The sequence below is a fragment of the Ambystoma mexicanum genome, chromosome 7p (genome assembly GCF_040938575.1).
Source record: "Ambystoma mexicanum isolate Mex_15411 chromosome 7p, UKY_AmexF1_1, whole genome shotgun sequence".
NCBI lineage: Eukaryota > Metazoa > Chordata > Amphibia > Caudata > Ambystomatidae > Ambystoma > Ambystoma mexicanum.
In genome coordinates this window covers 610020340-610035708 of record NC_090939.1, presented here as the reverse complement: position 1 = coordinate 610035708, position 15369 = coordinate 610020340, and the positions used below count along the sequence as shown (strand labels likewise).

Genomic DNA, 15369 nt, shown 5'->3' with positions numbered 1-15369 from the left:
TTGTAAACGAGGTGGAGTGTAGCCATGATACCTGGCTAATTTCTTTCTGTGCTACACGGTTTTCTGAATTTTATTGAACACCAACCTTTATTTTTTTTTCTTTTCTCCAGTGCCTGCCATGGAGGTTCTGCCCCACTGAAGGATTAGGATCCTTATCTTTTTGCACCATGCTTACAGAAAGACTTGTGGCCCCAGAACCTATCTTTTTATTTGTCACTGTTGAAGTTGCTTACAGACAGAAGCCTTGTTTGTTTCTAATGACATGTTTCATTCAAGCTTAAGCGTGCAAGATCCACCCCTCTATATGTATGTATGTATAGCATTTTTGTGTCAGAGCTTTTATAAAGCGCAACATTCACTAAAAGGTATTGTGGCATTGTGAAGGGACACAGTATGAAAAAGGTATATACCAATTCAGTTGGAGACAAAAATAGTCAACTAGCTAAACAACAAGGTGCCATTCCAGGAGCGAGTGTAGGAATTCATCAATCTCAAACACCTACGAGGATGGTAGCAATGCAATAAAGATTATAAAGGGTGGCCATGAACCAATTTGTGCACCGAACACATGCTCTTAAACATTGGTTTCAGTAACCAATGAACCGAGCACAAGGCAGGAGTGACCTGATTGAAGGCCCGGCAGCAGTGTGGGAGCAGAGTTCTCAATGCACTTTTAGTCTTAAGGTGGTTACATTTTCGAAGTCCGGATACATTCTTTTGCCAAAGTTAAGCTGAGCTGAAAATGCATTGACAATTGTAACCCTATGATTTTGAGACCAATTGGTTGAGCAAATCTTTAGTTTCCTAAATTGGATATGATTAAGCAACTGACAGCACCTGATGGGATAGAGATGAGTCCGAGTCGGATGCCCACAAACCAGTCAATCCCCAAATGTTGCAGTCCATAAAGAGCTGTCCCAAGAATGTTATTTGATGTTTACTGTCAGAAAAACCGTTTTAGCTGTGCTGATTTCTTTTGCATTTGGAGTCCTACTACACAAAACGACTTTCCACAGACGAATTTGGCATTTCTATATTTCCAAGTGTCTCTCAATGATTTTTCTGGGCACAAGAATCCTTTTACTACGGTCTTTGATGAGGCTAGTATTGGCTGCCAGACTGTCAGGTCAGCTTTCAGCTGCTGCCTAACTCCTTGCACTTTTCCCCCCTGGCCCCATCCACGAGGCAGCCCAAGGCTCAGAATATACTGATGGAGCAACTGGGGTACTTCTGGTGTCAACACTCAATATGCTGCCTCTTATCACCTCCTGTCAGTGTTAGTGTCCCCTACTTTATCGATTTTCAGCTGCTCATGTGCATTGGGAAGACCAAAGGTTGTTTGCAGTGCCTTAATTTGAATACTGCACAGCTGCCAAAGCTGCCTCCTTGAGTCAGTCCTCTGATGCCCCCATTTGTATGGTGGGTTCGTTTTTAACCTAAGGTTCCTGCAACTTTACAGGGCCTATTATTGTACGTTCTCTAATATATAAAGGGTTATGCAGACATGGCTATGCTTGCTGTTTTAAGGCATTGTCTGTAGTGTACCCCATCTGTCTGCTCCATTTGTAGAGGGAGTAAGTGAGTACAGAGAATTCCTGGTGGTTTCGAGATACTCTATTTTTGACGCAAGGAATTTTGGGTGAACTTCCACGGTGATCTACAAGGGACACGGGAGGCATAATGCTGCTTTGGTAGGTTAGGGGGTTATGGAGAATACTCCCTTAACCTTCTGAAGAAGCTGCAGTCCCTGATTTCTGGTAAATGAGCACCCAGCGAGTGGTCTCTGTGCATATAGGAAGTGAGTCCCGATCCATCTACAAGTATCCAGGGACTCCAAGTGCAGTTGTGCTTGTAATATTGGTTCTCTGTCCACTGGACCAGTCAGGGAATGGCTCTTTAGTCAGTGTCGGTACAATCTAGCAACCTCCATGTGTGTAAAGCTGCTGTCATTGTCTGTGATCCCCACTGCAAACACAGAGTTCCATAGTTATTTCAGAGTATACAGCTGAAACTTTTCTCAGATTTAATTTACACAGCTCAGAATAAATTAGATTGCCTCAGCAGAAGTGGCAGTTCAATCTAAAGAATGCTAAGAAAATGTATTCAGCTTAAACTGCTACTACTTGTGAGGCAAACTTTGTAATCATACTCTGGTTCCAGGTGAAGACTATTGTTCAGTCAAAGGGGTTGTGAGCACAAACATGCACCAGACCACTAACTGTAGGGACGAAAGCAAGAACAATAGAATGAAAGACAGAAGGTATGGAAATAAACTTGGAATGCGGGCAAGAAGGAAAGAGAACATGCAGCAAATAAATCAAATGGAAAGAAATGGCTAGATTAGAAGCAAGAAAGTGTAAAAAAAATAAAGGGATAGGAAGATGGAAAGGAAGACTAAAAGATCAGTGCAGAAAAACTGTACTACTTCTGCATATGCCAATTTCAGAGTTGTATCCTTGCAGTTTAGATTTGATCTCCTGCACTGAAGCCCATTATTGATCATTTGTAACCGAAGTTGTGTCTTCTCAGAGTTGTAGGAAGTGTCTTGAATTGGTCCGTAAGGTCTATAATTGATGCTTAGTAACAGGATCCATGTCCTCATCTGCAGCCTTGGGAAAGGTGGCCAACTTCAGGATCCAATTGGAGAGCTCATTTTAGGACTATTTGACACACTTAAGTCTGTTGCTGTTCCTCTTGTGCCTCTGTTCATTACTTCGATGTTTAAAAAAAGAATATTGTGTTATTCATTGCCATTTCAGTTGAAAATGAACTGGATTCACATCTGTCTGATGCACTTTGCGATTGTGACAAACGGATTAATTAACCAGCGCTTTCTTTAAATATTTAGTACAAGTCCTGGCTTAGATATAGAAAGATCGTTTGACAGCAAACAAAGTACAGGCATATCCAGAATGTCCATACTATTTACTACTCTCGAACATATATTACACATCGTCTCCACCACTATTCTTACTTTCTTGGTACTGTTGTTCTAGTGGGTCCATCTCAAGCCTTTTTAAAATCACTCACTTATTTGCCTCCAACCCTTCAGGTTGGAGGATGTTTCACACATTCACTACATTTCCCTGAAAATTATTTGCTTTATAAAGGTTCTCATGAACCTTCATCTTTCGGTACCATATTGTGGTACTTTTCCATTAAAAAATGCTTGCCTTTATATTGTCGTTCTCTTTAGGAATCTGAATGTTTTGTTATCCTTTGTGTATCCCTCATCTTGTACAGTGTGCAGATGTTTCAATTTTTAGCTTCTTTCTTGCACCATCTTAGGGTAAACCATTCATCATTTGATAGCCCTTACCTAGATTGTAATTGTGTTGGAGATGAGCTCTTCCATAATTTTAAATTACTTAGAAACCGGTCTATTTACTGATATTTCAAGCTCATTTTGTTTTCAGCTGGTTATCATTCCCTGTCCTTACACACATTCTCCTTTTCACACCTTTCTGACAATTTTTGGCCATCTGATTGTCCCATAGGCCCCCTTCTTTAGTGAACTACAATATCATTCCTTAGGTTTTCTGTTACTGAAGTGAAAACATTTGCACTTAGCTGCCGTGAGCCAAAGCTACCACTTTCTTGACCACTGGTCTAGGTTTTCTGAATAATATCTTAATTTGTCCACCCCCTCCATCATATGGACCTTATGATGGAACTAACTTCATCTGCAAGTGCCATTATTTTTTTTTTACCAGTTATCTCCTTTGTAATGTAATGTTTTGTTACATTAACCGACACTTGTCTACATGGCTCCCTGGGTTGCGCCTCATACATCTCAAGCAGAATGAGCGTGTAACTCAGTATGCCAGCCTGGCTGACTGATCTGTATGTCATTTCGTTCGAGCACAGTGGTGTTTCTGTGAATTTCATTGTAAAAGGTGTTTGGGCAAAGTGTTAGTTGAAGCCTCCCATGATGAGTAAGTAAGTGGGGGCTATTCGATCAGCTGGTTGCGTTACAAAGGTATTGGATTTATGAGACTGGTTTCACATTTGTATAATGCCTCCTTTTGTTTGTGTTTTCTAAGGCCTTGCTTCTAATATACTTTTTTGTTATGCCTTATCCGAGTGTTTCTGCCTTCATGGTGGTAAAATGGGCTACAACAGTCCCTGGTATAACTCCAGATTAATGACTGTCGATGTGAAGATAGCTTACAGAGCTTATATCTATGTTAGCCACCCAGTATACTTATCAGACTGCTGCAGGTGGCATGGGGGTGTATGGGGATGATCAGTTTATGGATAATGGGCCAGCCCTTTTCGTGCTTTACGCGTTGGTTGGCTGAACATCTAATAAACTTTTTTAAGAAGCTTTTTGCCTGTCATTGAATGATAATCAATGTTAATTGTTGTTATTAATAACACGAAAAATAAAGACTTGAGTAATCAAGATGACCAATATGAAATAAGCAATGTTTTCTTGAAAATAACTTATTGTTTTCATCTGAAACTTGCTGATACATTCCTTCTGATTCTGAGGCCGTGCATTTCTAGGTCAAACTTGAAAAATGAACTAGGAAATCTGGACCAGCAAGGTGGTGGATCAAGGTATATCATGGGCTCAGGTAAGGGGAGGAATGATTGTGAATGATAACACTTTAAAGTAACTTGAAACAGATAAAGCATGCTGTGTTTCTTTTAGAAAGCCTAAATGGCAGTGGAACATTAGAAGCTCAAATGTTGTGTTAAATCCAAAGGGAATCTCCCTCTGCATAGTATTATGTAGTAAGCCAGCTGTTCATCTTTAACATTCTTTTAAGGTTCTGTCCATGCAGTAAAGGGAACATATAGTTTTTACCAAAATAAAATATGTTGTTCATAATGTTGTTCCTAACTGTTAATATGTCTTCTTTATCCCATTCTGCAGCAAAAACACTTTCCCATCAATCTTTTTTTCTATATTTTTGACGGGCATTCTTCGTTATAAGGTTAGTTGCTTTCAAACCCTTACACGAAGTGACATCAGAGGAGTATTGGAAGTTCTGTCTGTATATGCATTGAAGCAGTGTGATGAACGTCTAAGTTCGCTAATTATCCTTCCAAATACAGCCTAGTTTCATCTCTCACCTTGTAGTGGGTTGTACAGATTAAAGCCCATGCATGATGTCTGTGTGAATCCATTTTGGATTCCCATTTTCCAAAGTAATTTTTCTTGGTACCATAAATTAAATTATTGACTAGACTCTATTTTTTCTATTCTATACTTCATTTCTACTTTTCCATACCATTAACTGTTCACTATATATATATATATATATATATATATATATTCAGTAAAAAAAACTTTGTTAAAGGGGCGTTATGGTTAAGTTGCGCTACTAAAAACCTATGAAATTCAGTAAAAAGACTTTGTTAAAGGGACGTTATGGTTCCAAGTAAAACCAAAAAAAACCTGAAATTTGCCAGTTATGGTAAGTTAAAAAACCATAACTCGCGCCACCACTGTGCACTGCTAAGACTAACACCCAGGACATCAAAGATGACATCACAAATAGTAGGTTTTTAGTAGCGCAACATACCATAACATCCCTTTAACAAAGTTTTTTTTACTGAATTTCATAGGTCTTTAGTAGCACAGCTTAAAAATAATATATCTTACTTTATGTACATGTAACATGGAACATACTGAACCACCTCTACTGAATTTGAGGTCCGCAAACTCTTCTAATGTCCGCTGACATGTGCGGACATCAGTAGCACTACCCAAAAAGTCTGGGGGTGATCTTTAATTGTTATATCATAACATATGAGCACTGCACAAATTCACAAACCAGCACACATACACATATATAGTAATAAATAAGAAGTGTAACCCATATATATAACACATCAACCATTCATTTAAATACAATATGTTCTAAAATGGAATATACCAAAAGAAGAAAGATAGGCTTCCAACATGATTACCTCACAGAAACTCCACAACTAAGAGCAACTGTAGATCTACAGACCAGTAAGAACACACCTTACCAGAAGCAGTAAGTGTACTTCATTTTACTCATATATTTCTAAAATGTCTGTATTAGATACAAAGATACAAAATAAGTGATATAATTTTTTTTTCTCACAGAAATGTCTAGTACTCTGGAGTGGCTAGAGGAGCATTTCCCACGTGCGGAAATATCTGAAGATAGTGAACCTAATGGTAGACACTTTTCTATATAAACCAATTAATAAATATTATTTTATATACATGTAACATATAAATTTTGTTTTGTACAGACCATACAAACATTGAAAATAGTAAACGAAAAGAAATATTGGATAAGACTCTCCAGCACATGGAAGAAAAAATGGACCTACTCATGGAAAATGTCAACAATTTAAAAAACTTTGTGGAGAATCACTTGAAACAAAAAACTAGATACCATTGTCCCACATGTACCTGTCGCCCCTCACCATATCCCAGTCAATTATCCCCAAACCCTCTCCATGAACAAAAACGTTTTGATGAGACTTCCATCCCTTCTTCACCTCATATGAATCCTTTTAAAACCCCCAATTCTCCTGTTTGTCTCAGTTTCTGCTTCACTTTCTCTGTCATAAATTTAACACCCATATATAATAAAGTAAAATTATTATATTGTGTCCTAAATCATTTCATGTCTGTAAAGAAACGAAAATGGAGGTGTCCTAAGAACAAATATACCTGTCCGTACTGTTCGCTAGCAAGTTGAAACTGTTCTAAGAACACACAAGATGTCCGGGATATCCGCAATTAACCAAAATGGAGATGTTCTAAGAACATTATGCCTGTCCGTAATGTTCGCAAACAAGTCCAAACTGTTCTAAGAACACATTTGGTGTCTGGGATGTCCGTAATCAAACTAACACACGCGGTGTCCTCAAATGTTTATAAATAAACAAAATGGTGGTGTCCTAAGGACGCTAGACCTGTACGTGCTGTTCGTAGGCAGGTTGAAACTGTTCTAAGAACACATCAAGTGTTCCGGGATGTTCGTAAATAAAGAAAATGGGGGTGTCCTCAGGACACTATGCCTGTCCGTATTGTTTGCAGGCGAGTTGAAACTGTTCTAAGAACACAGGCAATAGCCTGAAATGTTTGTAAATAATCAAAATGGGGGTGTTCTGAGGACGCTTTGCCTGTCCGTATTGTTCGCAAGCGGATTGAAACTGTTCTAAGAACAAACGCCTGTTCGTAACTGTTCGTTTCGCTTGTGTCGCACTTTTAATTAGTTTCAGGACCTGAACAGTGTCCGTAGAACACCAACGCGCATGCGCAAAACAGTTTCAGTGCATTTGGTATCCTGCGGACACCGGTTCCCTTCACGGACATGTTCGCGAAGTCATCATGTGACCGCGCCCACGCTGAGCGTGTGTTCTGACTGCGGACACTGTTCGTGTCCCCGAACAATTTAAAATTACCTTTTCAGGCAATCCACAATATTTTTCAATAATAAATCACCATAGCACAAGTCCCAGAAAGTAATTCTGACTTTCTAAATACTTTTTGAACCTTTTTTTGGTGTTCGATCTGTCCGCGGACAGCACGGGTGTCCGCAAACCGTGCACAATCACCCCTATAAAAGGCCACACCCTAGAGCTCATCCTCATTGTGTTTCTGGCTATCTTGCAGAACACAGTGCATTTTTGCTGCCAATTTTCCAGATTTATTTCTGCAATCTGATGGCATCCATGGCTGCACTACTGTCACCTGGTGCTAAATCTGCCTCAGCACCACCCCCACCCCCCCCCTCCGCCACCACCACCTCCCCAAGGGCCTGAAGAGGGGAACAGGAGTGAGGATGCAGAGGAGGATGAAGAGGATGACGAGAATGAGGTAGTGCAAGTCCCTACTACCAGCATTCGCCGTGAGTCTTGGGTGTGGCAGTTATTTACCATTCATGGTAACGTACCTAAGGCACGTGCGAACAAAGTCACCTGCAACCAGTGCAAAATGGTACTGAGTCACGGGAGGCTTGGTTCGTACAGCTTTGGTACAACTACTATGAAGTGACACCTAAGGTCGTTCCACGGTGGGGCCATTCGCAAGGTTGTACCTTACGAGGAGCGTAGTAGGTTGACTTCCTCTACTACATCCTCCGTTTCCGATCCTGTCACCACAAGGAACATTCCTGTGGGACAGCATATTCCTCCAGCTGCCTCACAGGCCATTCACAATGCTGATGACACTTACCTTTCGAGGGTCACAGTTGTGTGTATGTACTCTGACGTAGTACTCTGCAGGGGGGGAGACTTTGAAGTGCTTTTGAGACTCTGGTCTCGGAGCACGAGAATACCTGCCCACTACCTAAGTAAGGCCCACCCTACATCTTCCTCCTCTCCTAGTGTGTCGTGTGTAAAAAAAAAAAAAAAAAAAATAAAAAAAAAAAATATAGAACAACAAAAATCAACAAAAAAAAAGCTCTTTTCAGAGCCGCCTTTCACAGTTTAAAAATAGAAGTGGATAATAAATGGAGCAGGACCTTGTGTATTTTTTTAGAAGTCCGTGGACAGTTCGCGGACATCTAAAATTTTGGGGTGCTGCCCTATCATAACCATTGCACTTTTGTCTGGGAGGAGGTGGTGGCTCTGAAAAGAGCCTTTTGGTGGTGTTTGTTTGTGTTTGAAGAACTTGAGATGGTCAACACCTACTACAAAATAGATGGCTGTAATTCCCAAAAAGTTTGCAATGCATTTTGTATATTTCTCAGAAAAATCTGATTGCCAGCATAAGTAAGATGGACTCCATCTCTGCGAAAAATGTATGTGCTACGAAACATATTTTCATTGTGAAAAGAGGACATGCCAACATCTCTTAGAAAGGCACAAACAGCCTTATTGACATTGTGCCTTGCTTTCTCCATTTGTGGACCAAATGAAGAAGAACGCAGCCATATTTGTCTCTGTGCAATCCAAGAAAAAATTACTTGAGAATTTGGAAACATGTCCATGACCTTCCCAAGTCCTTCTTTCATTGCAAATTGCAAAGAAATTCCAGACATATGTCCTAAACTGTTCCCTCCGCAATGAATTGCAATTATGTATGGATGATGCTCTGTATCCAAAGTAGCATAGAGAGGTAGCAAGTCCAACCACTTCATTCCACGTACTCCATGCCAGTGCACTTCCACATGTGGGAATCCAAGATCTACAGCTACTCCATAGCTTATTGCATGCACCTTCAACCAATGTATCCACGAGTCTCCCAAAATCCAAACAATCTGTTTTCTGAAACACACAGCCATAGCTATCTGTTCTTCTCTCAGGAAAAAGAGTATTTGACAAACTCTCTCCTGGCACAACACACCCACTAAACTTTACTGACCAATCCCTTGCAATGCTCATTCTTATTTGCATGCCTCCCCACCCCAAAATCCCCGGATGTAACACGCGATGTCCGCGGACTACCGCCATGTCCACGGACATATCGTAACATGGACAGTCCTTCTACCATTTCCATTTCACTCTCTGTGCCATTCCCTCATTGGATATAGCTAAGCAGTCACATGACCATCCACCAATCACATCCAAGACCTCTACATCTAACTCCATCATCATAGATAAGCACTTCATATGTACTGTTAATCACTCTGAGTACAAGTGTCATATCATTGGAAAGCACCTTCTACAGGAAATACTGTAGACGTCTCCAAGATTTCTACTTGCAGCTGCATGCATATCCATATGCATGAACACAAACTACAGGTATGCATATTTTCTGTATAGTACATGTACAATTCTTATACATTCATATAAACAGATTAACTGACTTTTAGCTTGTATAACCTATAAAATGAACTTACTGTCATGTTTCCCATCTGCTATAATCAACTGTCGCTTCCAAACCTATCTGCTATTTAATTTGTTTTTATACACACATTTGCAAAGCATGTTGAACTAACATATTTAAAGTAAAATATAAAGAGTGCACATAGTCAAACAAAATTGCATGCACACACTATAATATCAAACAATATTTGTACAAAAACATAAACATCAATGTCTAAATTAACATCAGTGCTATATACAAACAGAATTACTAATTTGTTTCCTTTACAATTGCAGTGAAGACCACTCTCCTGAAAAGCAGCAGCAGAATTTGAAGTACAAACAACAACTAAGAAGAAACCTGCTCATTCCACAAAAAAAGTAAGTTCAATACCACCATAATATTTGTACTATTACTCAAACACACTGTAGGGTTAATTCATGCTATTTCTGCGCGTAAAAACAGAGATTGTGCACCATTCTGTCCACAAATCCCCATTTGTTAAACAGAGATTTACAGGCAGAATGGCGCACATATTCCCATTTTTCGGCGCACGAATGACATAACTCAGCCCCTAGAATTTTAATATTATAGAACAAACAACTGATTTAATTGTATACCATTAGATTTACTATTTGTGTTTCTCCTCACCACTAGCTTACTTTCTACTGTCATCTGAACCCCAGTTTAGTAGCACATAAATTCAAGAATACCCATCCCAACTAGTTGTAGTTGCCCAATGCACAATCACACACCATCACATGCATCTTTATCATCATACTCAGACACTCATGCACACAGCACACATTCATTGCAGAACACCCCAACCCATACCTTCTTTATTTTTTTCAACAGGCCCTAAAGAATGCCTACCAAAAATCAAGTCCGTAGAAAGCAACGCAGAAGTAGAGCAAATGAAAATAGAAGTGTCCAAAATAAGCATCCATCTCTAGCAGAATTTGTAAAAAAAAAGTTCAAACAAAACAGCTAATACAGACATTTAGCGAAACAAAACAAGCTTCAAGTACAGAAACTTTGCCTCCTCTATCAAAATGTAAAACGAAAACAAGAATTCAGCTACCACCACTGATAAAACTGCTCCTATAAATCTTGATATAGTGCCAAGTAAGCATACCAAAAAAAGTATTTTAGCAAAAATGTTCCGCCACAGAGTCCTTCAAAATCGTATAAAAACAGGAGAGAAATCATGCACAACCCTTAAAACCTACCGTAGGAAATTAATCTTAGAAGCTTTGATAGACAGTGCAATCCTTCTCACAAGAAAGTTATTTATTTTAGTGTTAAACTAAATGAAGCCACTAACAAAACTAATGACTAAATTACAAAAAAGACTTCTCAATAAACAAAATGTCAACAAAAATAACTTCTTAAATATCTGTGGAGGTGAGTGGAGTCACACTACAAGCACAGAACCATATTTTAATGAATAAGCATACAAACAAAAGCAAACAAATACAATTGCCATACATAGCAGTGAATGAGGTTATGAAAAAGTTAATAATACCATAATGGAACAAGAAATACTGCTTACAAAAATATCCCCAGAAAACTTAGAATTACCTCTCCATTCAACTGAACCAGAATGTCTAGTATACAAATGGCCATGCACGTCAATGTGTAACATTCCCAAAAAATCTTTCAAGTCTTTACGCCAATTCCTCAATCAGTATGTGAAAGACAAAATCAAAATTATACTACTGCAAAATATGTATACCTGTCCAGTGCGCAAGTACACAGGACTACAAGGACATTCGTTGGCCTGCATTTTAGGACCTACTTGCAAAACCACCTTCCATCATATCAAAATGATATCAACACATCATTCAACTATAAGAAATCTAGTCTATAAACTGTACTATGCTAAAAGTCCTGCTTTAGCACTAGCTAATTTAAATCACATTCTTCTACATGGTACAGCAAAAGACCTACTTGAAGAAATCGACTATATCCAGAAAAAATATTTTGGAAGTGAAAGCCACTTACAGAATGAAATAGCTTTAAAACAAATTGGCAACAATTCTACGCATGGCAACCTTCTACTACACACATACAAAAAAGAAATACTGAAATTTAAAAGTACATCTGCTGAAGTACCAAACCATGTGTGTATGTTGCCGCAGAACTTTTTATAAAAGTAACACAAAAACTGTAGACCTAACATACAAAATAGAAGACAATGAAGATTCTAAATGGTTTGAATTAGCTCTCTACCTTATAGCAGAAAACAAATACAAAATAACTGACCCCTTAATACTTTGCAGTTACTGCACTACAAAACTTGACAACAACCAAACTCCTTCACATGCTATCACAAATAATTTGGAATTATTCCCACTACCAAAACCTCTACAACAACTCAATTTATATGAGAGCATCATAATTCAAACAGTGCACCCCTTTCAAGCAATAATATGCCTTCAACCAAAAACAGCAAAATTACCTCCCTCTGAATTGGTGAAAGGCATTCGTGGAAAACTAGTGTATTTACCATTAGATCTAAAACAAAATGTGCACACTCTGGGAGTGCAACGTCCAATGGAACAATCTTTAATTATCTTTAATTATCTTAGTAAATGGTGTACCTACAAAAGACAACAAAATTTGGCAACAACTGGTAGATTTACATAAAGTTAGACAAGCCTTGCAATATCTAAAAGACAATAATGAATACTACAAAGAAATTAATATTGAAGAAAACGTGAAGGAAACCACTGAAATAATTCAAGAGTCACCAGAAGCTGGTCAATTTGAGCTTCTAGATCCTGCTACAGTATCCAATACTTTAGACCATTATACAATTCATCCATTGCACTCTAATGACACTGTAGAAGATGCACTAGAAATTTACCAAATGCGACAAACAAAAGGATCACCAATCAGCAAATGGGAAAAAAGTATAGAAGCACGTGCTTTTCCTCTACTCTTTCCTACTGGGAAAGGAGGAAGGTACGATGATAGACTTATTCAAATGACAGCATCAGAATACCGCTCGTTACGGATGTATTCTGAAGATCCCAGATTTAGACAAAATGTGGAATACATATTCCACCTACTCTTTGAAAGTGAACTAGCAACTCTATGTTACAGAGTTGCACACACATTAAAATCAGGAACCCACTTTCAAAATATGTCAGCTACACAATTATTACAAAAAGTGCAACAAAAAGATGAGGTTTTACAATCAAGTATTACAAATCTATTAGCAAACATGCGTGGTACTAAAGAGTACTGGTTCCGATGTCATGGAGATGTACGTTGTATGATAAGAAACCTTGGCCCACCCACTTGGTTTGTTGTGCAGAATATGCATGGGAAGATTTACATGATTTTCTATGCATATCAAACAAAAACAAAACAAACATAGATATACTAACACCTGGAGAACTTTGTTCTCTAGATACTGTTAATGTTTCAAGATATTTTCATCATTGCTTCATTGCTATGCTACACTTTATTTGTAATAAAACTGTTCCTCCCCTCGGAGAAGTGCAACACTTCTTTTGGAGAAAAGAATACCAAGCCAGAGGAGCACCACATATCCACATTCTTTTATGGATTAAAGATGCTCATAAATTTGGTCAAGACAATGATGCCACTGTGTTACAGTTTATCGAAAAATATGCCACTTGTGAAATTCCATTGGAAGCAACAAATAGTGATCTTCATGCACGAATTTTACAATTTCAAAGACACAAATGTGGCAAATATTGTTGTCGCAAAAACAAAGGGAAATACTACACCAAATGCCGCTTTGGTTTCCCTAGACCAGTTGCAAAAACAGGTCACGTGAACAACTTCATGTCTTCAGTTAGCATAGTGTTAAAGGTAAATCACCTAAGAATACATATTGTATAAAAAGAACAGAAAAAGAAAAATATATCAATGATTACAATGCAAACATTGCCTTCTTATGGAATGCAAACATAGATGTGCAGTACATTGCAGACAATTCCACTGCAGTTGCACGATATGTTACAGCATACATAACCAAAGCAGAAAAAACAGAGCTCCAAGACCTCTGGATTGATCTGTCATCAGACAAAACACTATTTCAGAAATTATACAGCTTGGGCATAAAAATGCTCTCCCATAGAGAATGTGGCTCCTATGAAGCAGCAGATCGTTTAACCGGTACTGCTTTGTATGGAAAATCTGAAAATATAGTATGGCTAGGTCTTGGTCCTGCTAAATCTAGAAAGAGTTCTGAAATCATACGACGACATAGACATAGCCATACATGATCCCAACAGCCAAGACATTTTAAAAAACAATTTGCTGGACACATACTACCCAAACAGAAGTAGCACTTTGGAAACCATGTGTCTATACCACATAGCCCAAAACTTCACATACAAAAATAATATAAAACCTGATGAAGAAAAAGGTAGATACAGAGTGTCAAATTGTGAAGGTAGCTTAGTAAAACTCAACAAACCAAATTTAATTAATCATATCAAATTGTCATTAAAGACTCCTCAACATAAATAACTATATTACATGTTCCTGCTACAACTCTTTAAACCATGGAGAAAAGAAGAAGAAATACTAGATAACTATGACTCCTACGAAGATGCTTTCAAAGCAAATGAAAGCACTATAACTGATGTAAACTTTACACACTACAAAACAATGTTGCACAATGAACAGCAACACGAAGAACTACTCCAGGCCCAACTAGATAAGGACACTCCTGACAGTAGTCAGTAGTCAACCTTCTGTAACAGGAAGCCAAGAACCACTGGGACAGCCACTAATAGTAAATGAGGCAGAATTAGCTATGACGGAAGTAGAAAACACCATGTGTCAGTATGACGATAAAGAAGACTTAACTATACTACAATCAAAACTAAACAATGATCAGCGTATCATTTTTAAAGAAGTAACAAAAGAAATTGCACATGGTGTACAACATGAAAATTAAAGAATGCACCTGCCAAAATTACAAACCTATACTACTGTATGTCAGTGGTGAAGCTGGTTCTGGCAAAACATTCTTAATCAAAATCATCAGCAAATTCCTTCAACAATTGACAAACAACAAAATGTCAGTTGTTGTCACTGCCCCCACAGGTTTAGCTGCCTACAACATAGGCGGTGTCACTTTACACCGATTACTACTCCTGCCAGTAGAACACCAAAACAACTTAGATTATTACAAACTTTCTACAGAAGCTGCAATGGAATTACGCAGAGTATTAAAACAAATGAAAATGCTACTAATAGATGAAGTGAGCATGGTCTCTAACCTAATGTAGGCTTTGATTCACCTCAGATTACAAGAAGTACTCAAAACAAACTACAGAGAGCTCTTCGGAGGAAAACACATTATTGTTTTCTGAGATCTTCTTCAATTGACACCAGTGAAAGGTGAGCCTATTTTTAAAACCTTAGGACACAAATTCTGCTGTAAAACTGTTGGAAGCATAGGAAATGTCAACCTTTGGCAACATTTCCAATACAGAGAATTAACAAAAAACATGCAGCAATCTGCAGATCTCACTTATGCCAACATCTTAAAAAGTATTAGAGTTGGTATATATCTCAAGAAGCACAAGCAATATTGAAAACCCGGCACATTCATCCACTTTATGGCGATAATG

General features: G+C 38.3%; 2 protein-coding genes across 4 annotated transcripts in view; one reads left to right on the top strand and one right to left on the bottom strand.

Moving 5' to 3' along the window:
• The window catches only part of GTPBP6 (GTP binding protein 6 (putative)), a 336155-nt gene that overhangs the window by 85398 nt on the left and 235388 nt on the right, over positions 1 to 15369 (top strand). The window contains exon 5 of the mRNA XM_069636625.1: positions 4510 to 4580. Within this exon, the coding sequence (XP_069492726.1) occupies positions 4510 to 4580 (71 nt within the window). The remainder of the gene's footprint in view (positions 1 to 4509; positions 4581 to 15369) is intronic.
• Positions 1 to 15369, bottom strand: part of LOC138526196 (uncharacterized) — a 797397-nt gene that overhangs the window by 726598 nt on the left and 55430 nt on the right. The window lies entirely within an intron of this gene.